The sequence below is a fragment of the Pungitius pungitius genome, chromosome 17 (genome assembly GCF_949316345.1).
Source record: "Pungitius pungitius chromosome 17, fPunPun2.1, whole genome shotgun sequence".
Lineage (NCBI taxonomy): Eukaryota > Metazoa > Chordata > Actinopteri > Perciformes > Gasterosteidae > Pungitius > Pungitius pungitius.
In genome coordinates, this window is record NC_084916.1 from 834,032 (window position 1) to 858,644 (window position 24,613).

Consider the following 24,613-nt stretch of genomic DNA (forward strand, 5'->3'; position numbering starts at 1 on the left):
ATTGGACACGTTTTGTTAGACCCGCAGTGCAAAAAGGAAGCATCTGCTGCCCGCCGGCTCTCCTCTTTAGTGCGTGATGCGCCACCGCAAAAAACCTCTTTAGCATCTTGGTCTGCTCTTACTTAAGGGAGCGGTTTTATGATCAAATCATCCAGTGCAGCTCATGGCGTCAGCTTTCCTTTGGTTTTGAGAAGAAGAAAAGCTGTCCTTTTAACAACTTTCTCCTGACATCTCTCGTGGGACCCCAGCATGCTCGGCCTGTTGGGTAGTAAGCTTGTAAAGTAAAACCTTGAGCACAGGGTGGAGCATCAGTGGGCCAGCGCCTCGTGCTTTTTCAGGAAAAGCCAGACTGCGCTCCTCAGAAACCACACATTCCTGCAGCGTTACGCCACAGGGGGAAGAATTGGGAGAGAAAGGCGATGTAGTGAGCAAAAGGAAATGCGGCTTTGGCAGACGCATCGAAAGCCACTTTTGGCTGAATGAGTTTTTTTGGCAATATCTCTCTAGCCTTTGAAAGAACAGAGCGCAAAAATAGAAGATGTCCCTCTTCTAAGGTTGTGCGTGTGCTAATTGTCTGTGCCCTCAGTTGGGTGTGTGTTTTTCAGTTTGAATAAATAATGAATAAAATCTTCCACAGTAATTAAAGAATGAAAAAGCAGCCTTGTATGTGGTTGGACCTGCTTTGGTTGCCAGTCAAATATTTACATTGGGTGGAAGATAATTAAGAATTTCAACCCCTCAATTCTGAGTATGAGCCAGAGGCCAGAACACACAGCATTAGAGACGCACGCCTCGTCCTGATTTGCATTTCATTTAACCGCCTATAAAATAAAGCTTAAGTGCGCCCTGCAGGATGCCGTCCACAGTGTCATGAGCCGTTTCCTTGTATCTCGGGTTGAGCTGCGTGTTGTTTGGATGATAGGAGAAGAATGCCTTTTGCCATAAGCAGCTGGCCTGCACATGTTCTTTTTATTCTTTTTGTTGTTTGTTTCCAACGAGCACAGGAAGCGGGAGCGCACGGAACTGTTTCTGTCAAACATCAACATCAAAACTGTCCGTGAGTGGGATTGCTGTTTGATCACCGAAGCTTGAATTTACAGCAACTAACGAAGGGGGGGGGGGGGGGGGGGTGGTGCTGAAAATAACCCCCAAAGATGCACAGGCCTGTGGCGAAATGTTGAAAAGGAGCATCACAAAATCACAGGTAACCAGTGAGCCAAACTCAAACAACGGAATCGCAAAGGCGAGACGTGTTCTCCAAACAAAATCTGTGAAGTCACGCTGATGGCGGCTTGATGAGCCACAGGAAGTGCCACGGCCAACGGATTAACCGGCTCATGGCTTCCTGTACCGGCCAGCCGCTCCGGCTCTAACCAGCCAGTCCAGCTGCTCTCCACAGCCCTGAGTCAAATCGAGTTCTGGACCGTACGGGTCGGGGGTCCAAGGGGCTCTCCAGGCTCAGAGCGGGCTAATCGTCAGCATCTGCTGGCTGAACCCCATGTGACTCTTTCAACACCGTTCCAAACAGGTCCCTGTGTTGCAGCTGAAAGGTGCATGTGAGTGTGTGTGTGTGTGTGTGTGTGTGTGTGTGTGTGTGTGTGTGTGTGTGTGTGTGTGTGTGTGTGTGTGTGTGTGTGTGTGTGTGTGTGTGTGTGTGTGTGTGTGTGTGTGTGTGTGTGTGTGTGTGTGTGGTGTGTGTGTGTGTGGTGTGTGGTGTGTGGTGTGTGGTGTGTGGTGTGTGGTGTGTGTGTGGGTGGATTGATGCTTTCCTGCTCTGTGCCCAAAGTTGTTCTCTGAACATTAGTGTGTGTGTACCATGAGTGCTTTGATTGAAAGTGTCAGTGACTATATTTTTTAAGCTAGTTGTATAGGTGCACATTAATAATGCAATAATAAACTGCACTGTAGGAATGTAACCCACACTGTGATAATATTCCCCCGAAGAACATTGCATTGAAATGAATTCATTTTGCCTGCTTTTAAAGATATATTTGGTTTGGAGTCTAGAGATTTACAAAGTGGTTGAGGAGTGGTTGTCTGGACCCTACACTCCTGTCTCGTAAGCGTCTACGCTCATGCACCCATAATTATACGTCATTAATGCGCAATTACATGAGTCATGCTGAGCCCACATTGCATCTAGTTTCTGTTCACACTGGAGCCCATGAGATACCCTTTTTTTTACTTTTCCATTTTTCGCGTCTTTGCAGATAGATTTGCTACCTTGGAAACATTCAACCATATGCCCCCTCGCTCTCACTTAAAGGGTCAGAGGCTACGTCTCTAAAGAATAGAGTGGTTGAGGAGACCCTGAAGAAAGTTAAACGTCCTGAGGTCTGCATGCCTGTAGTTTTGAGGATCCTTGAGGAAACTATTTTGGGTACGTACCACGTGTGTCGAGACACTGCAACACTTCGTCACCTCACAGGACCCTTCACACCTGTTTGATGAAGAGTCTCTCGTCTGTTGTGCCTCCTTGAAAATGAACGATAGCGCAGTGTCCCTCTACCCACGCTGCCAGAACGCTTGTTTGTTCCCAACGGAGACCCCTGCCGGTGGCAAGAGACCAACACAACCTCGTCTGTGGTTGTAAACAATTGGTTAAAGTTTGGTAATATTGAGGCAACAAAACAAAACTAGGTTGGCTTTAGGAAAATGTCTTAGTAACAATGTTGGATAATATAACTCTGCACTCTACAATCCTGTGTAAGTTTGACCTGACCCTTATTTCAGAAAGTCTATGAGAAAAATGGCTCTGATTTATTACCACAGTAAACACCTAAGCAATCTATATTTTAGATCGCCAAACTCAAGGCTTCATAAATGGGTCTACACCAACCAATGGGTGACATCACAAGTTTGTCTTTTAGCTGCGTAACTGAACCAGAAAGTTCCGGTTTCACAGGAGAAAAAGACTAGTTATTATAAACGGAACCATTTGGCAACTCACATTTCACCAGCGTGCTCCTGAGCCAGTCTCGGTACATTTTGTGACCCAAACACATTGTGCCCTGACTATTAATACCCGGTGCATACCGTCACTGAAGGTGACGGCACTTTGGACTCTCAACTCCCCCCAGTATACACGCGCTGTATCTGCTCCTTCTCAAACTCCAAAAAGAAATGGATGTTTCTTTATGCATTTGGGGAAGCCGAGACCTTCTTAGTTTCATGGGACGAGCCCCAGGCTGTCAGACGTCTGTGGGTCCAGGTGGCTTTACTATGGAATAAAAAATCCTGCTGTCTTATGTACATTTTCAAAGGAGCCGCATCGTGCTCCCTTTTTAACTTAACTTAAAATAATACTGTTGTCCTACCGTTTTTCTGAATATACCTGTACTATTAACCCATTGTCTCTTTAAGACCCCTTCCTCAATAAATGAACCCAGAGCAGCGTTTCCACACATCTCATCTGCTCCCTGTCTTCATAGACCAGATGCGCCATTGAGTGTGGAGCCAACCACAGCAACACGCGCCGCGTGTAATGTGCGATCCAACACATGCATACACGCTCACTACTGGTCAGGATTAGCCCTGCATAATGGGATCAGAGATCACCACCTGTCGCTCCTCTCCTGTCATCTCGTTCCTCCGAGGCCTCGGCCGCTCTCCTCTTGTTTATTCCTTCCTCACGTGGTCGCTGTCCCCTCTTCCTGACGTAATGTGTGTGGCTTCTCACATCGACCTTTTCTCACCATCTCTGGCTCCTTCCCTTCTGTGAGTCCCCTTGTGTAGTGGTAATGGCATGTAGCATGTTAGCCCCGAGGGCAGGATTTGGCAGCGACAATTTGCCTTTTACTTTTTACATTTCTGCAGCCTCGCCTTTCTGCCCCGTCATCCCGCCACGGGTTCCTCCTCCCCTCTCACCCTCGCCCCGTGGCCTGCTGACTCCCTTGAGTCCGATTCAATCCTCTTAAGGAAAAGGCTTGAATTGGAATTCAATCGCTTCACCGCCAGGATTGGACCAGATCAGCCAACAAAGCGGCGCAATCTCCCTCCTCCCTCTTAACCCCCCCACCCTCCTTCCCTCCTTACATGCCCCTGCCCCATCTGTTTCTCTCTCTCTCTCCCTCCCATCTGGCTTTCATCTGAGGTGATAAAGGCCTATTTGTCAGAGCTGGCAGCAGTTTGAGAGATTGTCGTCCTGGATGAAGGAATGTGGCACATCATTTTTCCACCCCCCCCCCTGCACACCGATAAGCGCATAAATAGCTACATGTATTAACAGGCATCAGGACGTGCTCCTCCAGTCATGCGCTCACAATCTAGCCATCTATTCATGTCATCTAAAATACAAAAATACAGTTTTTGGTTAAAGGTTGGCTGTGAGAATTTTCCACCTTATTTCTCATGCTTCTGTGCACTCTGTGGCGTAAAGGCGACAACAATTTGGTCTGGTCATGTTCATCCATGTCATCTACATCTATATCCTAATCTGTACTGATGTTCTGGGTCTCCCCTCTTGGCTGAAATGTAGTCCTTGTAAACCGCTTTGGATAAAAGTGTCAGTTAAATGTAAAAGTATTTGTGTTGTATATATGTGGTGAGGAGGAGACGTGACTAAATCTGACCCCTGGGTCATGCTTTCATGTCAGGGTGTTAATGATCTGGCAAAGACTAGCGCAGGGTTTCTCTTTCCTTTTTTTTTTTTTTTTTTTTTGATCGTAGACACGCGACACAAGAGACATTAAAATGATTGGAGGGCCTGAACTTTATAAAGTCTGAGGCTGCTCACATAGTTTATCCGCCGAGCTATCGTGCATATGAGGACGCACAAATGCATGATGCTGACCACACACACACACACCTCGCCCGGGGGATTTTTATAACACCTGTGACGTGCACATGTTTTTAAAAGGGCAGAGCTGAAGGAAACCATGCCCCCCCCCCATCGACAAAGTGACAGAGAAAACCAGACTGCGTGAGGTGTGACTGACGAGAAACCGTAAAGAAAAAAAAAACGACTTTTCCTTGAAGTTTATCTTTGTTGTTGAACTGGAAAAACAGACGATTGATCCAAGAATCTTTTTTTTTGGGGGGGTGGCACAAACGGCTGTTTAATTTACACCATCAACTGACCCGGGAACTCAATTGTTATAAGACAAGTTGATTAGCTGTTGATTTGGAACGCATGATCCGTGGTGAATGACTTGAGCCTTAAACTATGTGCATGCCGTTGTTTCCGAGGGGGGCACTGAGTTTAAAGTCCCCCCCTTTGGGTCAGACATGCATCCCAGAGATAGAGCAGCTAATGGGGGACTGAGGACGATTAATGGAGCTGTATGGCTCTTCTTTTTTCCCCAAGAATACAGAGGTTTTCTGCGTGTCACTTCCTGCACACCAAAGAGTCCCGTTACAAAGCATCCACACGCAGGCTTCACGGAACAGATCTCAAACGTACACACAGCACATAGTTCCAGTGATGGGGAGCGCGCGTGTCCTATGGTGCGCATTTAGTCGGCGATGCACAACACCGGACTCCAACGTCTCTCAGATGAGATTTATGAGAGACTTGTATCCTGCGTCCGTGTGTGTGTAATGTGCACACAGATATTCATTTAATCGACCCGTCCAGCAGCAGCACCTGTGTCAGTGCAGGAATGATATTGAAAGTCTGCTGGGGCTTGAAAGACTGCATTCATCGGTTTCCAGAGCACCGACTGACACACTCACATGTGTGTGTGTGTGTCCCATGTGTGTAAATGTACTTCCGCAGCTATCTTTGTGGGCAACATCGCGTGCCGGACCATCAGAGTGAGGACACTATGTCTTCACTTTGAGACTGACCTTCAATGACCTGTTACAGGGGTCAGGCTTGTTTGGTTTAGGTTGGGGTCAAGATTTAGGGTTGAGTTCAGGGTTTTGGTTGTTGAGCTAAGTGGCCACGGAATGCATTATGTCAAAAAATGTCCTCACAAAGGCAGAAGTACAACGTCTGTGTTTTTGAGGGGGGGGGGGGGGATTGTATGTGCACGCACATTCTTGTCAACTTTCTTCTTCTCACATCAAAATGTGCAAAACGTGAAAGTATGTAAATGATGTGTTGAGCTGAGTAATAAGACACGATAGGAAAATCTAACCCGACTCATTATTGTGACAGTGGACTGTACCATAACTGTGAGGTGGAGCTTCCGCTGAAGATCATGGAGAGGTTCCCCCCCCCCCCCCCCCCCCCCCCGCCGCCCCCCCCGTTTCCTCAGCCGGCCGCTCTAAGCACACAGAGCTACACAGAGATCTGTTTTCTCCCCCTGCAGATGGTCTTGGCCGCCTCTCTTAAGTACCCCCCCCCTTCCCCAGCGTTTCAAACCTGCCAGGGTCCGTCTGTTTCCTGTGTCGACCGCTGACGGCAGCCGAGCGCTTCGGTTCTGGTCCGCATGCTTCTCCCCTATGCCCCCCCCCCCCCCCCCCACGGCCCGCCCCGCTCCCCTGGATGCCCGCAGCGAGCAGCCTTTTGACGCAGCGAGGTAGATAACAGTCACGCCAGAGGAGGATGTGTAACCGAGCATTACACACAGTAGGCCTGAACGATGAGAAAGTCTTGTACGGGATGAGGGTGTGGGGGGGGGAGAGGGGGAGGAGGAGGGGGGGGGGGGTACCGATGTGCTCCTCGGAGGATACTTCCAATGGCTCCAGTTAGCAGCATAACTGTTCATTTCCTGCTCTCGCCGGTACACGGAAAGGCGAAGGTCTCGTATAACGTGAATTTAAGTGAGTGCTGATGTGATGCGTGGGAGGGCTGAACATTTTCATGGGGGGGTTTGGGAGGGGGGGGGGGGCGCAATGAGAACGCGGCGCTGTTTGACGGCCACACGCTCGCTCAGTTTAGCGCCGCATTAAGAGTGAGCGAGCGGAGGAGGGTCACCGCGACCTTTTTTGATGGCGCAAGCTTTTGTCAGAAAGCAAATGCCCCCCGTCCCCCCCCCAATCCTCACCAGGTGAAGTGGACACGTTAGCGAGCTCTTTCAACTGTCCGCCCACGATTTGGTTTGGATATGAGCGAGGGAGACGCCGAGGAGCTCGAGGTTGCCATGGGAGCCAGAGGCGGTGGTGAGAGAAGGGCGTGGTGTCCACGGCTGTTCTGTCTGTGTCAGCTGTAATTGTTGCCTTCGCATCGAGGCTTTCAAGCATCCGCTCTTCTTATCAGCTCGCTCGTCTTCATCACTCTTCCTGCAAGCTGCTCTGAGGAGCGACGTACCAACACGGGCCCTCGGGGGACCTCACGGGTGAAATGAAAGGGGACATGTCACGGAGGAATCCGTCCGCCAGTGCAAATGCATTTGGGTTAAAGCGGGCCGTGTTTGTTAGAGTGACGCCGTAGTCCAAGTCTAAATAGTCCTGTGTGTACCTGTATGCCTGTGATGGTATAAAACCTACGTTTCAAAACACAAGTATTAAGCTGAAAAAAGGCATCATATGTCTTGTTTGAAAGAATTGGCAGAATATAGTCATTAGTAGGGCTGTTTCCCACAAATAGTAATTACTTAGTCACTATATTACCTTTTTAGAGGAAAGTAATACAGTGTACTAACTTTTCATTTGTCTGAAGTGAAAGTAAACGGAATTAGAGCAGAAATAATTAGTCAATTAATAAATTAGTCATTGCTTTCATTTACTTTAAGGGAAAGTAAACTAACTTAACGGAAAATAATTAATAATTTTCGTCCCTTTGCAATTAAAATATGCAAACAGCCAATTATTTTTGAGTTGGCGCTTGCCAAACATTTTCTCTTTTCTTTCATGTCATTGTAACATAAAAACTTTGGACAAACAGGAATCCGTTGTTTTCGGTTTAACGAGGCCTAAAGGTGTAATTAAATTTCTTGTTTTCAACGCGATCGCTCCAGTTTTTCTGAAAAACAACGCGAGAACAACCAGATGATGTGGAGGAGGCGTGCTTCACCTTAGAGTAGAAAGGCGGTAGGGGGGGGCCCCTCTACATCTGACGGAGGGCCAACTGGTTAATAAATAAGCAGCGTCTCTCACTCACGGGGTCGATCACGTTTGGGTCGGCGAGACTCCATCTTGAGGCCTTGCGAGCGGTGTGATGTGTGCACATCGACGTGCTGTCACTCCCAGCTAAATGGAGAAACTCCAGATTGTTCTCCTGGTGCTTTTGGGTTATTGGAGTCTTTTGAGATGTGAAACCTGTTTTATAGAACACTCTTAAATCTATCTGTCTGTGTGTGTGTGTGTGTGTGTGTGTGTGTGTGTGTTTTCTCCTTCCGTCTCTACGGGACTCGCCTCAAGGTTTTCTCTTAAGCTTCATATTTCTCCCCCTGTCTGGAGGGAAGAAAGCTGCCGTGCTGCAGCAAATCTTTCTGCCTCCCCACACACCTCCACCACCTCCCCCCCCCGAATCCAGCAGATGACTGGGAGGTGAAGCCCATTTCCCAGTGTCTAGAGTTTCACGGCTGACAAAGAATCTAAGCTTTCCCCAAGCGTATCAGGGGCCGTTTTTTAACGGAGCCGAGGAATTCTGCCGAGCTCCTTCTTCCGCAGAGGAAAGAGTCGAGGGCCCGTTACGGTCCACGAGGCTGGATGCCACAGCGCTGAGGTATTCTTTAAATAGGGCCATGTTGAAGCCACATGAGCTGCACACTGGCCTCCCTCCCACCTCCCGCCCTGCTCTGCATGAGTTCTGGCAGCCCGGAGTTGGAGGAATTTCCCAGCGAGAAGGTTTACATTAACTTTACATTAAATCCGATCGGGGGCCTTTAATTAGAGTGTTGAAATATTCAGCGGTCTGACGTGAGCTAAACCAGCTTCAGTGTGCGCGAGGTGCTCTAATGGAAGCATAAATACAAAGCTGCAGGGGTTTTTTTGTTTTCTTTTTGACTCCATTTTCCCAGTTTCCGTGGTGGTAGCGTATTCCACGGTTATTTACGTTAGCGTCCAAATCCGAGCGGACAGGCACGGGGTGAGAGGCGGGGCGAGCACCATTGTTCCCTCTCAACCGCCAGGCGCTCGCTCAGCATGTGTGTGTTTCTCTTGGAAGCCGTGGAATGGACTTTCATCCGGTTGGGAAGCAATACTGCATGGCAGGAAGTCATAAGCTCTCCATGTTGTGTCTCTCTGACCGCTGGGAAGGAAGAAGCGGATGAGCATGCGGCGCTGGTTCAGAAGCAGCATGCATCGCTAAAAGCATATATATATATATATAAAAGCGTACTTTGTCTGCATGGTACGAGTCAGAGTGATGCACAGCTACAGACGCACTGCTCAGGCTCTCAAGGGTTTGTACAAAGTAATGACAATCCGATGTCCGATGGTTGTTTAGCATCCCCAGAGCCGTGGAGCCGATGTTACCTGAGAAACACGATGTGGGAGTTTTTTTGATTGATTGATTGTTTGAGCCGTGAGGAGGTAGCTCAACCAGAAAATCATGATGTGATGGCGACACATCCGTCGAGCAGGAAGGCCTCCTGCATCCGGCTCTCCTGCCGCCTCAGAACGTCTAATCTTTGCAGGAACACAGAGTTGTGCTAATGCACCAGTTAGACCAGTTAGTTTATTGTTATAAAGCCGTGCCGGGCCGTGTCTGAGATCAACAAACGGGTGATTCTGTCCACCTTTCACCCATGTGAAAAGTGGAATAAACCAGGGACAGAGCAACAATGGATATTTGGAAAGAGAAGAAGTGTTGTGGCAAGTAATGAATCTCTTGACACGCCCTGAGTAGCAGAGGGGGACCTTCAAGACAAGAGACCCAGATGTTTTTCCCCAGGATCTACCAGATCCTATTTTCTCAAACAGCTGGGCACTGTGGTCTGTAGGAAACGCTATTTTCAACTGTGGATAAACACACACACTTAGTTAGAGTGTGTGTCCCAGGTCTTGGACTACAGAGCCTGTTTATTGTAACGCTTGGTTCACCGGTAATTCTCAGTTTGTTTTTGCTCACAATGGAGCCGTGTGGTACAGAGGAATGTGCTCGTTAGATGGAGTTCCTGTTTGTTACAGCAACATTAAGACAGATGATCCCCTGTCTCCTACAGGTTGTACCTCCTCCAGTTTAGTTACACGCGGCAGTGCAGACACCGGCAACGAGACCCCGTGGAATGTGGCGCATGCCTTTCTGTGTCAGACGGCCGTTTGTTCTGGAACGTGAAACGATGTGAATCTGAGCCTGAACGCACCCACACGCTGAGCTGGGGAAGTGGAGATGCAACGTGATGTACATCGTCGCCAAGTGAACAGGTTTTGTGTTCTCTGATTTTTTTTTACTGCTTTTGGGGAACCGTGTCGCTGGCGTGCGATCCGTAGGGGCTGCCCTGTTTCATACTCGCTGAAATGCGCTCTTTTGAACTTAAAAGGTCAACTTCTCTGTCCGACTGAGGCGGACAAGTCCACAGTGTCAGTGTTATAGGTGTTATAAGCGTAAATGTCAGAACTGTGGCTCCTCTCGCTCTCTTTCATTCTTCCCCTCAAGCGCTCTGTCTGCATCTCTATCCCACACAATCACAGAAACAGACACACACTCATGCACACGGCGGCCGTTACTCGCATATCAGCTCAGCTGGAGTCACTCCAGACCCGACGGGCTCCCCCCACACACCCCTCTCTTCAGCTCAAAGACCATCAATTAGCTCCTTATTACGATCTCTGGGAGGGCAATAAATGTTAGAGTGGGTTCAGAGACCACAAAGGCAGACACACACACACACACACTCTAACCTGTTTTGGCCCCGAGGGCCCCAGTTTGGACATCCTCTCGTCCAGTCCTGTACGTGGCTGTTACTTCCTGCTGTGCTCTTGTTTACATTTTCCAAACAGTGCTCACCACCCACGTGCATGACTCACAGAGACCTTCTTGCTCTCGCTATTTGTCATCAGCATCACGTCGTGGGACAAATTGAATAACTCCTCCTGTCCTGTTTTTTATTTATTCCTTCTCTAAAAAACAACACCATCGTGTTTCCAGCTGTTATTTGTGCTTCTTCCATGAAGGCAGCAGCTGTCTGGCCCCACGTTACCAGAGAAGCCAATTTGTGGCCCTACATTGTCGAGTCATTCTTTCCCTACTGGCACTCCAAACTTTAATGAGGCACAATACTTATTGTTGTTAGTGTTGTTAAGTTCTCCAAACAATATTCAGCTTGTTCTCCAACGTAAAAAACACTCCACGATAATTTAATGACACCTATCTATCCAATAGTTTAGATTTTTTATTTCAGCTGTATCTGACAAAATGTGTCTTTGGCCCGCTTGGTGATTGCGATCGAACATTCTGATGAGCCTGAGCCCGTTCTGGCCCACAGCTGTGATGAAGACAGCAGCCACAGGAAACACTTTGTCAATGCGATCTGTAAGAAAATGCACCACTGCTGGTTTCATCCAACGTTAACCAAGAATCTGACATTTGAAGCAAAGGATGCTAATGTGTTGTCACGGTTTGGTTCTCCTTTCTGTTTTATTTTGTAGTCTCTCGTCTCTTGTGTTCCTGGGTAACTTCACTTCCTGCCTTGTCCTGTGATTGCCTGATTGTTTCCACCTGTGTCCAATCACCTGCACCTCCCTAGTGTATTAAGTTGTCCTTTGTTGCGTCATTGTCTATGTTGATGTCTGCCTACCTGCTGTTGGAGCACCTCATCTTTAGTTATGGAATAAAGAGCACCCTTGAAACGCTGCGTTTGAGTCCTGCCTTCCTCCGTAGAAGCAGCCCCCCCCCCCCCCCCCCCCCGTACAATAAGATCTGCTCTCTGTAGCTGGCTGCACTCTGATAGTTTAAACCGATTGATATATTTATTTGATCTATTTTATTAATGCTTTTACTTTACTCCGGTCTGTTGTGCTCTGGTAAGAGTCCAGGGAGCAGGAGGCCTGGTCTGCCGGCACGGCGGCTGCGTTGCCGCATCAACCTCGTGCGCATGGATCTGTGGCGCCGATAGAGTGAGCGGCGGCCACACTTTGCTTTGTTAATTAGGGCTTAACAAGTTGTGGCTCTGTGGCTCTCACGCACGCACCTTCCTCATTCAGTTATCTCATAGTCGCGGATTGTTGTTTGTCTGGTTGTGTTGATGAGAGCTGATTTGTTTGCGCAGAACAGGCCCAGATTCACTGTGTGGGCCGGGTGTCATAGCAGGCTTTGGGTTTCCTCTCATGCAGGTCTTAGGTGGACTCAAGGTAATAGTCGGGAACCAGAGACCACAGCAGACCACCGAAGGAGGATCTGAGAGCCTGCCGTCTCTCTGAAGTCTATGATGTGTCCCTCTCACGCCTTAGAGCTGTGAGTGTGTGTTTGCATGTAAGTGTGTGTGTGTTTGTCCCGTGGGGGCTTTCATGTACGTGTGTGTGTGTGTGTGTGTGTGTGTGTGTGGGTGCACATTCCTTAGAGAGGAACTCTTGCAGTGGAGCTAATATTTGTTGTGTTAGAAGTGAGAGCCGTGTGTCAACAGGAGCCTACGGTTAGTTCAGATGACTCCATATGTATCACCTCCCTCTATCCCTTATAGAACGAAAAGAGAGAGAGAGAGTGGGGGGGTAATATTACACACACAAACATGCGCACACACACACAGTACTGTATGCACACACAGGCCCACTGCCTTTCAAGCCCCTCTGGGCGTGGACATGATGATTTTGACAGGCTTTTAGCAGAGCATCCTCCAGGCTACAGGATTGTGTGTGGCAGTGGGTTACCTCCCCTGCCTCCCTCCCTCCCCCTTGTCCACCCCCACTCTCTCTTTTATCTCCCACTCTCCTCAGGCCGCCCCTCTCCCTCTCATCTTTGTTCTGTCCAGACTTGGTCTGTAGCTCTTCAAGTCCAACAGAGAGAGTGACGGGGGGGGGCGGGCACAGACAGACAGAGAGACCAGGTGGAAGCTGCCCTCCCACTGGTTTATTAGCTCATTAGTGGGCAGACATGCCAGAAACAGCAGCTCTTCACCTGGCTAACAGCGCTAGCTACTAGCTCATTATTTCCTCCAGCTCGCTCGCCTGTCCCCTTCTCCGTCTCTGATCATAGTCCGACTCTGTGTGGCCAGCTTGTCAAGGTGTCCAAATGAGGCTGTGTGTGTGTGTGCGTGCGTGGATACCCATATGCGTCCTTGAATGTGTCACAGGTAAGGATTCACTTCCCCTGAAAATGATTTTGAACAGCCTGCTTTGTTTGCTCCTGTGAGGAATCCCTGATCCAGACTCTCCCCAACTCCATCAACCCCCCTTTTTCAGAGTGTCTGATTAACTTTTGAAATTCCGCCTTGTCTTTTATCAAGGTTCAGAAGACCAGTGATATGGCTTCCAGACCTAAAAAGCGTCACATCAGTTAAAAGTGCATCATTTGCCTCATGTGGCGATGACGAAAAACGCTCCAAAGAGTCTAATTCTATAGAAATAGCCAACTTACCAGCACAAATAAACATGTTTCTGTTCACGACGGGTTGAGCTAAATTGGTTTCGGTGCAAATGACGGCGGTGGCTGGGGGCGGTAATGTAGCCGGTTTATGCCCATATAACATGAAACACCAGCACCATGCATGTTCAATAGATCCACATAAAACAGTTTATGTGTCATTGTGACGATGGCTGTGTAAACAATATAAATACGCCGTTTGGGTGGCAGGTGAATCTCGGTCACATTGAGGGAAAGGCGCTCGGGTCCGTCTTTTAATGCATCGCTTCAGTGTGACGCGTTATTTGAGGCCCCTGGAGAAGACTGCTTTTAGATACTGCCATCGCAGCACAAAGGCCATTGACCTTATATACGCTGTACTGCACACAAACTGTTAGCAGCATTGATGCAACCCTCTGAAGCGTCATCATTCTCTTTTCTCTGTTCTTCTCTTCTTAAACTTACTGCAAGGTGCATAGCTCCAGCTCCCAGCAGTGAAAAGTTAACCCTCATTTATGAAGAGCGACCGAGGCGTTGAGGTGTGTGACTCCCAGGGACCGTTGTGTGTGTGTGACGGCGGTTGCCATGGTGAAGTGTTTGCAAGCCTCTGCCGGGGCGGCGCAGAAGGTTTTTAGACGATTCAGAACCGAGGCAAACCAGGGGAAAACCATCCAACGGGATTGTTATCGATCTGAGGGCTTGCTTCACTGATCAAATTTGGTTTGTGTGCAGAACACAGAGGAGACAAGTTTTCATTTTCCCTGCTCGTACCGAACGTAAAAATCACGTTTCCTTTTAGATTCAGTGAACGAGCACATAGAAAGTGAGAAAGGAGCAATAGGTTATTGGGGCCCGCCCCCCTCAAAAAGAGACAGGTTGTTGAATTACATATTTCCAACTGGATCCATTTTACAAGGCCGCCTGCCCTCTGTTACAAGAAACTATGTAAGATTATTGCTGCTTATGTGTCACAGTCAATGTAAAAATGAAAGGTTAAACATTGTTGGAAAATATGCACACATGCTTTCTCGCTGAGATGATTGATGCCACTCTGTGGTAATCAGGAGGAGCTGGCTAGCTTAGCTTAGCACAACAGCTGGAAACAGCTAGCCTGTATTGTTTCCAAGGGAGCTCAGTAATTAAACATGGATTCCCTCGTTAAATTAAGAAAACAAAACTCCAATTAAGTCCATCTGCTAGCGCATCGCCGTGCATATTATCTATCAATTTTTTAAAACTAATCAGGGGAAAGTCAATCCATTATAATGATACTATCTTTGAAATCTTAGTTTAACAGGCTCGAGGGAATTCATTGTTGACACATTTTTTGCTCTTTGTGCGTTTCTTCACACGTTGCTGTGTATGTCTGTGTGTCCTTTTGTAAGCTTGATTGCTCACTTTAATGTATGTATAATGAGTGGAAGCTTGCATACATTTGTAACGTGTGTGTGTGTGTGTGTCCTTGCTCACCATCTGATCTGCGGCCTGCCCTCCTCGTGGTCCATTGTGCTCTACTCGCCGATGCACAAAGACCTGTGGACCGGGGAATTGGTTTTGCTTTTGGAGGAGACGGAGGTTAAGACAAAGTTGCTTTAAGCAGATTCTCCCTTTGATCAGGCGGCTCGGCGCTGAAAGGCCTTTCTGACAGAAGTCGGTGGCGGTTGGGAGATGGAGATCCGCATTGTTACGTTTCATCTCGCTTCGGTCTTTCTTTTTGTCGTTGTTTCACACTATTGTTCGTTGTGTGTACTCCCTACTTCTTTGTTATGCAGAGCGCCAGCCCCCCCCCCTCTCTCTCTCCCTCATTACTCCACACTAACACATGTGTGCACATACAAAGACTTAAAATGACTGAACACCTTGCATTCAGAAAAGTCTGTGTAGTTGCAGATGCTGAGACGCACCTGAAAGGAGGCTTAGTCATGCTATCTGTATCATCCCTGTCTGCCACCACCTGTATGATCATTCATTATTGTGATTTATCACACATTTCATGGTTATGAAATATTTACGAATATGAATGTGTCCAATACAGTATACTCAGGTTTTAGAATTAATCTGAATTTGCTACTTAAGCTCGAGGAAAATGGTAAATATAAATGCTTAAACCCAGAGACAGTTAAGACTATTTACAGACTACTCGATGATGAAAACAGCTCTATTTGCTTTCTCCCTGTCCACACAAAGAATTTTAACCTATTTCAAAGGTTTCTCACAGCTTGCCTATTCTGCAGTTAACAAAAAAAATGTATTTCCTGTCAAGCCAAATGATTATCAAATTCATTTAGCACAACATCCTCAGAGCAGACCAGGAAGTGTAACAACAAGCCTAATGGGTGAAATGAACACACACACACACACACACACACAGATGGTATACTGTTGTGGGGTCTTTCTTTTGTACCCTCTTTCAGTATTGAAGGGGCCGTACAGCTGACCACAGCTTGGTGAATAGGTGTTGCCATGGATGCGTTTATAGCTATTCCAGTCACATACACTCAACAGCAATTAGTTCCATGTACCACACGGAGACATGTTTTGTATACGTTGTGTTCGACGTACATCGGGCTCGGCGATCCACTCAGTTTTCTCATGTGATTTGGGGTTAGAATGTCCATGTGAGAGGAAGCTTTCCAAACAAACTGCCGCTGTAAGAACTGCGTCCTTCTCAGCCGATGGCTCCATTAAGCTGGAACACAAACATTCCCACCACTCGGCCTGGTTGTCCTGACGATGCCGTGGGAGGGGCTACGCGTGGTGATTGGACAGTCACCTGTTCTTCATTCAAGTGCTAATGTGGTGTGTTGTTCTGTTAACTGATGCATCGCCGTGAGACATTCATGGTCACCAGCAGATAACTTCACATGCCTTTGGGGAAACCCTGAAGGTCCCATTCATCGGGTGAAGCATCTCAACATCTCCATAAATGCATCATACACTGAGACATGGTCAAGCCCCAAAAAGAAACGGAGCCGCCGGACAGTCCAATTCACGTTCAGCTCTTCATGCTTGCCGGGGAATTCAAACTGTGACACGCAGATGACTGATGAAAGCCGACGAACATCCCTAAAGCTCTTCTTGTGGTTTTGCAGATAGCAGACGCGGCCAAGACGTCCTCTCAGGCCGATGACTTGTACCTGGACGACGTGGGCTCAGGAGGTTACTACCCCGAGGACGATGACGACTTCAACTCGGGGTCCGGCTCAGGTAAGAACCAAGTGTATGCGCCAGAGGTGTGATGATGGCGTTCACTTCCAAGTCTTGACGCTAAGACCGCCTCGCTCTCTTTCTCTCACTCGTTGCGAGATCGCTCTGTTGCCCCGACCGCCGTAGGCAAGTGTGCAAACTTGACATGTCTTTCTTTATTAGCTCCTCCTCCCCACTTGCTTTGAGCACCCTTTGCGGCGCTCATTCATCGGTCACAAGTAGCTCGTCTGGGCGAGAGAGTCGTGAAGCTGCAGTGAGGGTGTCGTGTAAGGTGACAGGCGAGAGGACTGTGATCAATAGCCCCTCCAATACTGTATATGCACCTTACTACTCTGCTGTTATCTATTCTAGAGGAGAATCAAGCTGTAAATAAAGCATTCAAATGAACTCCACAGAGCATCAGTAACTCCATATAGAAAAAAAAAACGCATCATAGTCATCATTATTCCGCTGTTTGTCGACCTCTTTCTCCAAGGTGGAGCGGAGGAGGTGGTGGATGAAAAGGTGAATGTCAGTGTGGTTTATATCGAGCCCAAAGCAGCGGAGCCCACCAAGGACGCCACCAAAGATTTCACGCCCAAGGTGGAGACGCCAACGCTCAGTGAGAGCAAGCCCAGGAAACCCGTCAGAACAGAGGTAGGTGGCGCTGCTCGACCCGTGCTCAATCACATAGTCTAATACAGCCTGATATATCGGGCCCACTAAATATTCAGAACAGTATAAACTATAAACTCCTTACACTTTAAAACAATTGAGAGCAAGAAATGCTCTGCACTTTTCAAAAATTAAACTTTGGTTGAATAGATAAAAGCGTTTCAAAATAACTTGATCCAGATATGCAGCTCTACTGATATGTGTTCGGTTAGCTGATGTATCATTTAGGCTCTTGTTAATATACTATTTCTCCTAAATAAATAGCATATTTTTCACAGTTTTAAACTGTATCTTTCAGTAGTAATTCTGTGTTTCACAGCGTATGTGATCCTGCTGATGTACCGACATGTGTTTATGATCCACCTGAGCATCCTTAAATCCCACCATCACTCCTTAAACATTTAAATACACTGAGTGTCATCACATCCAGGAACATTTCACTCTGGCTTCCTGCTTCGCTATATAAGACATTTGCAATCACATTGGCTCATTTGTCTTAACTCAACAGAGAGCGACACAGCAGCTCTGTGTGTCTTCAGCTGATCAAGTATGTCATCAAATCCTGCGTAATACTCTGCGGGCCATGAGGTTGCCTTCAGGATCAAGTGCTCACGTCAATTCTCAATGTTTTCGCTCCATTGCAAATGATGGAGGATTACATCTCTCTTGGACTTAATCACATATTCTGGAAGCATCCACTTCTGTGTGATGCCTTCTTACTGTACTCTGCTGGATACTGCATCTGTCGGGGGGATTAGTCGTCAAGGTCTCAACCCCCTAAGCCAGGCGCACCTGACCTTGTTCCACCCTCTCCCCTTCTTGCTTTTGTTAAGGCCTTTTTGGTACTTTGATACTTTATACTGTTATTGGGAAAATGAAAACATGAGATACATGAGACCGCAACCACTCCAGATAATTTGCATCTTTTCCAAAGACTCCCCGAAAAAGCATTTCTTTAGCTGCTTCTATGAGCCTTGCACTACTCTTTTGGGGCAATCTGGATGTGTTCCATCCTTTCTTTGGCAAACCTCTCCAGGCTTCACCAGCAGGTTTCATTCTGGTCCCCATTCTCCTTCGTTGCCTGGAATGCTAAGTGCACCCGTGAAACCCACCCTTTATAGGAACACTTTTGGGAATTCACTTATTCAATACTCAAGTCTGTAGGTTCAATATTGAGCTGGTATCAGTCAGTTAGCTCATCTTAGCTTAGCATGCAGATTTTAAACAAGGAGACAGCTGTCAAAAGGTTTTAAATCCAAAGATCACAAATAAACATGTTGTATTGCGGTTATTTATATCTTGTTTGTTGTGCCTCTGTTCTGAATTCAGGCGCAAAGAAATTCCACAAATAACTCGGTGTAAAAGCCCAAATTGTTCTTTCTTTTGTTCACTTTTGAAAAGGGTTGAAGAGCCGCTGGTAGATTTCCTACCTTTCAACAGAGCCTCTCTTAATGCTAAGCTAAGGGATCTGGCTGTATTTCCTACTGAACTTGTCCTAACATATCTCTTCCTCAGATGGTAACGGCAGTGAGGAATTTGCGGTTAATGCCATGACAACGGAACGAACACAAGTCCTTCAAACACACCGAGGAGGAATATGAGAGCGTGAAAGTCAGTAAACGTTGATTAACCTTCCATTCTGTTTTCCCTCCTCATCCAGGCCCCGGTGCCCGTTACAGAGGAGACGCAGAGGAACCAGATGACTAGTACGACTAGTGCCCCCGGCGCACCCCAGGACCCCATCGAGGTCCGCACCGAGAACCTCTTCCAGAGGACGGAGGTGCTGGCAGGTATGCGTCACATCAAACTGCATCCCACCTATGGTTGGGTACCGAGAACCGGTACCAATACAGCACCGGTTCCTACACGACCGGTACCCACCGCAACGCATCGCAGGTTTGGGTGCTTGATTTCGGTTCCTGAGCCGATTGAAACACTTTATTTACACTCTCTGATGACACGGTCCTCGCCTCCCGTGTGGCAAGCTGACGAATGATGGCATTTCGTTGGATTTTTTTCGTCTTTATTTTACGCAGCAAAGCGTTGACTAAACGTAGAAATAATAATAAATTCTATCACACGGTAGATAAACAACATGCTCTTGTGCTTAATGCAGCTCTGTGTTGCACCTGCTGAATTCATGACATCAATACATGGAGACAAACAAGAAGTCAATCCAACATGAATACCATTCAATATGTTACATATCTTTAGTTCCTGCACAATGAGCATGAATCTAATTCTAATCTAATTAAATGTAAAATTCCAATGAAATAATATATACACGTCATGCTCTTATAGAGGGGAAACTCGAGTTACTAAACTGTAAACAGTTTATATATTGTTCATAGTTTGGAGTTAAAAAGTGTTTTTTTATACGTTTCTATTTGCAGTATTGTTTAAACAGTTAATCTAGTGTTCAATTTGAAGAACATTTTTGCCTTGGCATTTCAATTATTGTTTTGTCCTTAAATAGGCACCGGTATCGGAAAAAAACAAACGATACCCATCCCTGATCCCACACTACAGGCGGGTTGGCTTACTCCTACTTCTCAGCACCTCTTGGCATTTGCTTCTTATTTATATTATAGAAAGTTTAGACAGCGTGCTTGCCAAAATGTCAAATATGCCTTTAATACTTGAGCTCTTAAGGGAAGTATCTTTTCAGTTTAATATTTTACAAATACATCTTTTGATGCATTTTAGAAGCGTTCATTTAATTTTCCTTCCAACGCTTCTCAAGTTCTCCTACGTTCCAACGTGTGGGGATATTTATGGTAAACCGCGAAATCTTGAAAAAAAAAAAGGAGATAATTTCCCCCATGTCTCCCACCTAATCCACTTCTCCAAAGTAATGTTTTTTTAATGAACTCCATCTGCATCTCTCTGTGGGACCTTGCATGATTCAGAGCGTGGTGGGTGTTTCAAGTGTACCGCTTTGAATTCATGCAACAGGGCAGAATTATCTGACTGGGAATCTCTGTGATGCCTACGAATCGGAGGCGACACTGATTGGCACCTCGCTCTCACTTTGTTGTGATCCATCTGGTGTTGACAGCAGGGCCGGCCTGTGCAGGAAACTATGATGTCCCTCACAGTGGCACAATGGGGAGTTAGGAGCATTAGTGAGGAGAGGGGGGGGGGGGGGTAGGTATGTTACCGATGCCCTGTTTACAATGTGTCGTTAGCATTGATGATTCAGAAAGAAACAGTGAGAGAAAAGCTCTCTGCGAGCTTAATTTATCAGAGCAAAGATTCTCCTGTAGACCTTAATCCCAACGACGTCCTCTGTGTCGTCATGAAGTGTGGCCTCCACAGTTATTCTAGTCACGCAGGACTCACTATGTACCAGTCATCTGAATGTGACAGTAACGTCTATACCGCGTTAAAGTGATGGACTATATGTCCATTGTGATAAATTGAGTGCTTCCCCATTGACAGGAAGTATGGGCATCGATTTCACCCGAGACAGTTGGCACTTTCCCCCCATCTAGCCCTCAATATTTATGGTTTGCTGGGGAATTGAATTAGTATTGAAATGTGTTGCATTGGATTTCCCAAGACATCTCACTTCAGATTATCTATTATCAATAAAGGAATACGCTTCTATGATCCATCTCGGCTCACCAGTGCTTTCTTAAGGACGTTAACACACGTGGACACACGAGCACACTTTGATGGTTCCCTTTCCTTCCTGTCTCTGCGCGCGCCCCCCCCCTCCCCCCCCCAACCCACAGCTGTTATTGCAGGCGGCGTGATCGGCTTCCTGTTTGCCATCTTCCTCATCCTCCTCCTGGTGTACCGCATGAGGAAGAAGGACGAGGGCAGCTACGACCTGGGAGAGAGGAAGCCCTCCGGCGCCGCCTACCAGAAGGCCCCAACCAAGGAGTTTTATGCATGAAAATGAAAAAAAAAACATCCCGCCGTCAGATGGAAAGATCGCGAGTGACTGTCAAAACCTCAGTCCACGGCAACGGAGAAACAACGACAGAATGTTCTTCAAGTTGATTAAGGAAAGAAAATAGCATAAAGGAAAGCTTTTGCATAGAGTATTGTAATTATGATCTTTTTCTTTTTCTTAAAAAAAAAATAAGAAAAACAATTGAAAACCAAGCATTTCTCATTTTATGGCAAATCTCAGTGTATTTAAACATTTTGTGTATTATTTGAAAAAACGCTGAAAAAATAGAAAACCGGATGTGTAAAGGCGAGGGATCGGTTTCTAGTCGCTGACTACTTTTAATTGTAGCAGTATGTTATTTGTAATGAAAAAACAAGTTAAAAGTGGAAATAATTGAATATAATTATTCTGTATCAATCCTACTTTCAGTTTTTTTTGTCCTAGCATGGCTGTTGTTGATCTCTAAAGGTGTATTACATTAATTTATCTTATTTCTCTGTTTTAAAAAAACAAAACAAATTGCCTTTGTAGTTTTGATGAAGCTCTCCTGTCTCCATATTAACGCTGTTAACGGTAAATGTTAACATTAATGTTAATGTTAATGTAAATGTTCCCCCTTCAGGTTCCAATGTTTATTATTTGCTCTCGCATCAGTTTTTTAGTGAGCGTTTCATCATGTCCTCTTCATTTGTTTGTTCTCTTTTCATTGTAGCCTTTATTTTCTCTCTTCTTTAGACAGCATTTCTTATTTGCATACCACAAACAGGTCTTTGAATAGATACATTCAGCGCGTCATGGCTCGAGGAAAAAAAAAAAAAAGATCTTGTTTCTGCTTGACGTCCAGCCGCACCTCTTTTCTATTTAAGCTCTTTTTTTCACAGTGCATATCCACTGCCACTCTAGTTCCCCCCCCTAACCTCCCTCGCTCCCACCCTTTTCCTCCCGTTGGAGCGCGTTCAGTCAGGTGGTCGCCCCTGTCCCAGATGCTCTGGGCCCTCACATCTGCTCACCAAAGGGCCCCCACGTGTAAAGCACACACCTTTGCAGCAAACATCACTCGGGGAAAACAAAGAAAGAAGAAGAACTCCCACCCGGGTTGGTAAATAAAGCTGCCGCTCCTGTTTTCTGTCCAGTGGAGCCGAGTTTAGCCGACACGAGGCCACGTAGCCACAATAATGAAAACACCGCTAGAATGTTTATATTCTTGCGTTACGTCTACACAAACCTGCTCTGGAGGGACGTGGGAGTTTTGTCCAGCAGGTTTGTGAAGTTGCCTTTTAAATATTTTTTTTAAGCTGTACAGTAGACTGCGTAGATGGTGTCACATGGTCCGAACTCCTAACACCATCCACCTGAAGTTGTGCGTCTCCTTCCTTGGATGGACCTGTGATGTAGACTCATCCTCAGTCTCTTCATCCCTGTTGTCCACTACTCACCTCATATAGAATCAACGGTACTGAACTATACTGAAAAACCCAAAGACTCACAGTATTCCTACTCTCAGACCCCCCCCCCCGGCCCCACACACACACCACATGGCCACATCATGTTTTTACCTCCTTCTCTTGTTCTTCACGCTTTTAGTTTCTTTTCTCTTTTTTTCTTCTTCTCTCTATTAGAGACCTGACCTTTGAGTCCAATTGCTTATTAGTACATGAAAAGATATATAAATATATATAAATGTATATTCACAAATGTTTTAAACCTTCAAAGTGCCTACCATTTGGAAATGTACTTGCTCAAGGTGAGCACGAGGCGGGTGTGCACACGGCGGAGGGGTGTAACCGACTTGACTGGCATTCTGTGAGCATAGGTGACTGTAATGGTAACTTTTTTTTAGTCTTACAAAAGCTGACAGTATTGTACCTATAAGTTGAAACAACACTACTGAATAAACATTGTGGCCTAATATCCAACCGCTTGTTATGTTACTTTTTTTTGTTTTTTCCTTCATTAACTGTTGAGGGTTGTGTCACCAAGACATTTAATGAATTATTCCCATCCATGCAAACAACACAGTAGTATAGAGTCTATAACACAGTAGTAGTAGTAGTAGTAGTATGGCTGTCAACATTGCTGTTGGAGAAAATGATGGTTGGCCACAGCTTTAACAACTTCATTTGCCTACTCTGTTTGTTAGAAAAGCAAGTAACAGCATTTTATTTATGCTTCAGAGATGCTGGTAGAGGCAGATTTGTTAAACTTTAGGCAGCTGGCAGTCTCCCCTTGCCTCTGGCCTGCATGCTAAACTGAGCTAATCGCCTCCTGGCTGCAGAGCTAACAGAAAGGCACTAGTGAGCGGAATCAATCTTCTCATCTAAGTCTGAAAAAAGGGATTAATCACCTTTTATAGAATGTTTCAATATTTTAAAACCTCAGCATTGTACTAACTTTTAGGGTGTCATGGTGTCATAATTACAGGAAGCGTTTTTTCTTCTATTCCATTATGAGTAGATTCAGGCAAATATTCCTCCTGGGAGCTATTACCAAGTGTTTTGTCTAAGAATTTGAAAACAGGCGCCTTGCTTCACGGCTCATTAATCTCTTTTTTAAAATCTCCATCAAAGTGCTTGTTTGGTTAATTATTCAAAGGTTAGACTTTCTTACCCTCGAGCCAAAATCACCGCAAAGCACAGCTGACCTCAAAAAAAGAGAAGGCTTTCTCTGTATTTATAGATGGAAGACTTTAAGACTTCAAAAAAAAATGTAGGCCTGCCTTTAATGCTGTGGAGCATTCGCTCTCTTAACCTTACTTGGAGTATGAGGGGATTATCAACGTGCAGATGAGTAATCTGGATGTGGGTTACGTGGTCCACCATATCATTTTAGTGACCTAATCTCCCCTCGTTACAGAGGCAGATTAGAGTAACGGCAGGGATTAATCTCACGCGGGATTGAGTGAACCGGCAAACAAGGGAGGCTGAAAGTGAAGCTCCACGCAAAACTCTCAGGGGACGACCGGTCTAATCTCACCCACAGCTTTGCTGATTTAAAGCTATCACATAAAACACTTGTAACCCAACGCCCAGATGATGCTTGTTAAAGAACATGCATGGAATATCCGCCTTCCTGACATTTGATCGAGACTCACTCTGTGATTTTACATGCTGCTTCATCTCAATGGAGTTATTCATACTCAAAAAGCCTTCATGTGTGCAAAGACCCACCTTGTGATGTTATCTTTGATGATGACAAAGGGGCAGAGGAAGTGAGAGTGCACGCATCGTTGCATATTCTTAAAGTTTGTGTGTGTGTGTGTGTGTGTGTGTGTCTGCACAAGTGGGTTCTTGTGCGTGTCTGCTCCTCTTTTGTGTAACCTGAGGGGAGGAGGACTGGTGGGGACGGGATGAAGCTGCCCCGTGCTGATATGTTGTCTTAAGTGAATACTCCTCTTTCTGCCCCTTTCTAAGTAATCTGGTCACTACGTGCTCATACGTATGTGATATTTGGCCGGAGGCAGTTTGTACAAGACATCCCACCAGGATAGGACCGTTTCAGGGGGTGTGAGAGGTTGGGGGTGG

General features: G+C 46.3%; 1 protein-coding gene across 1 annotated transcript in view; it reads left to right on the plus strand.

Moving 5' to 3' along the window:
• Positions 1 to 23,008, plus strand: part of sdc2 (syndecan 2) — a 30,988-nt gene extending 7,980 nt beyond the window's left edge. The window contains exons 2-5 of the mRNA XM_037474167.2: positions 16,423 to 16,537; positions 17,013 to 17,173; positions 18,852 to 18,981; positions 20,929 to 23,008. Of these exons, the coding sequence (XP_037330064.1) occupies positions 16,423 to 16,537; positions 17,013 to 17,173; positions 18,852 to 18,981; positions 20,929 to 21,092 (570 nt within the window). The 3' untranslated portion in view covers positions 21,093 to 23,008. The remainder of the gene's footprint in view (positions 1 to 16,422; positions 16,538 to 17,012; positions 17,174 to 18,851; positions 18,982 to 20,928) is intronic.
• The last annotated feature ends 1,605 nt before the right edge of the window (positions 23,009 to 24,613 follow it).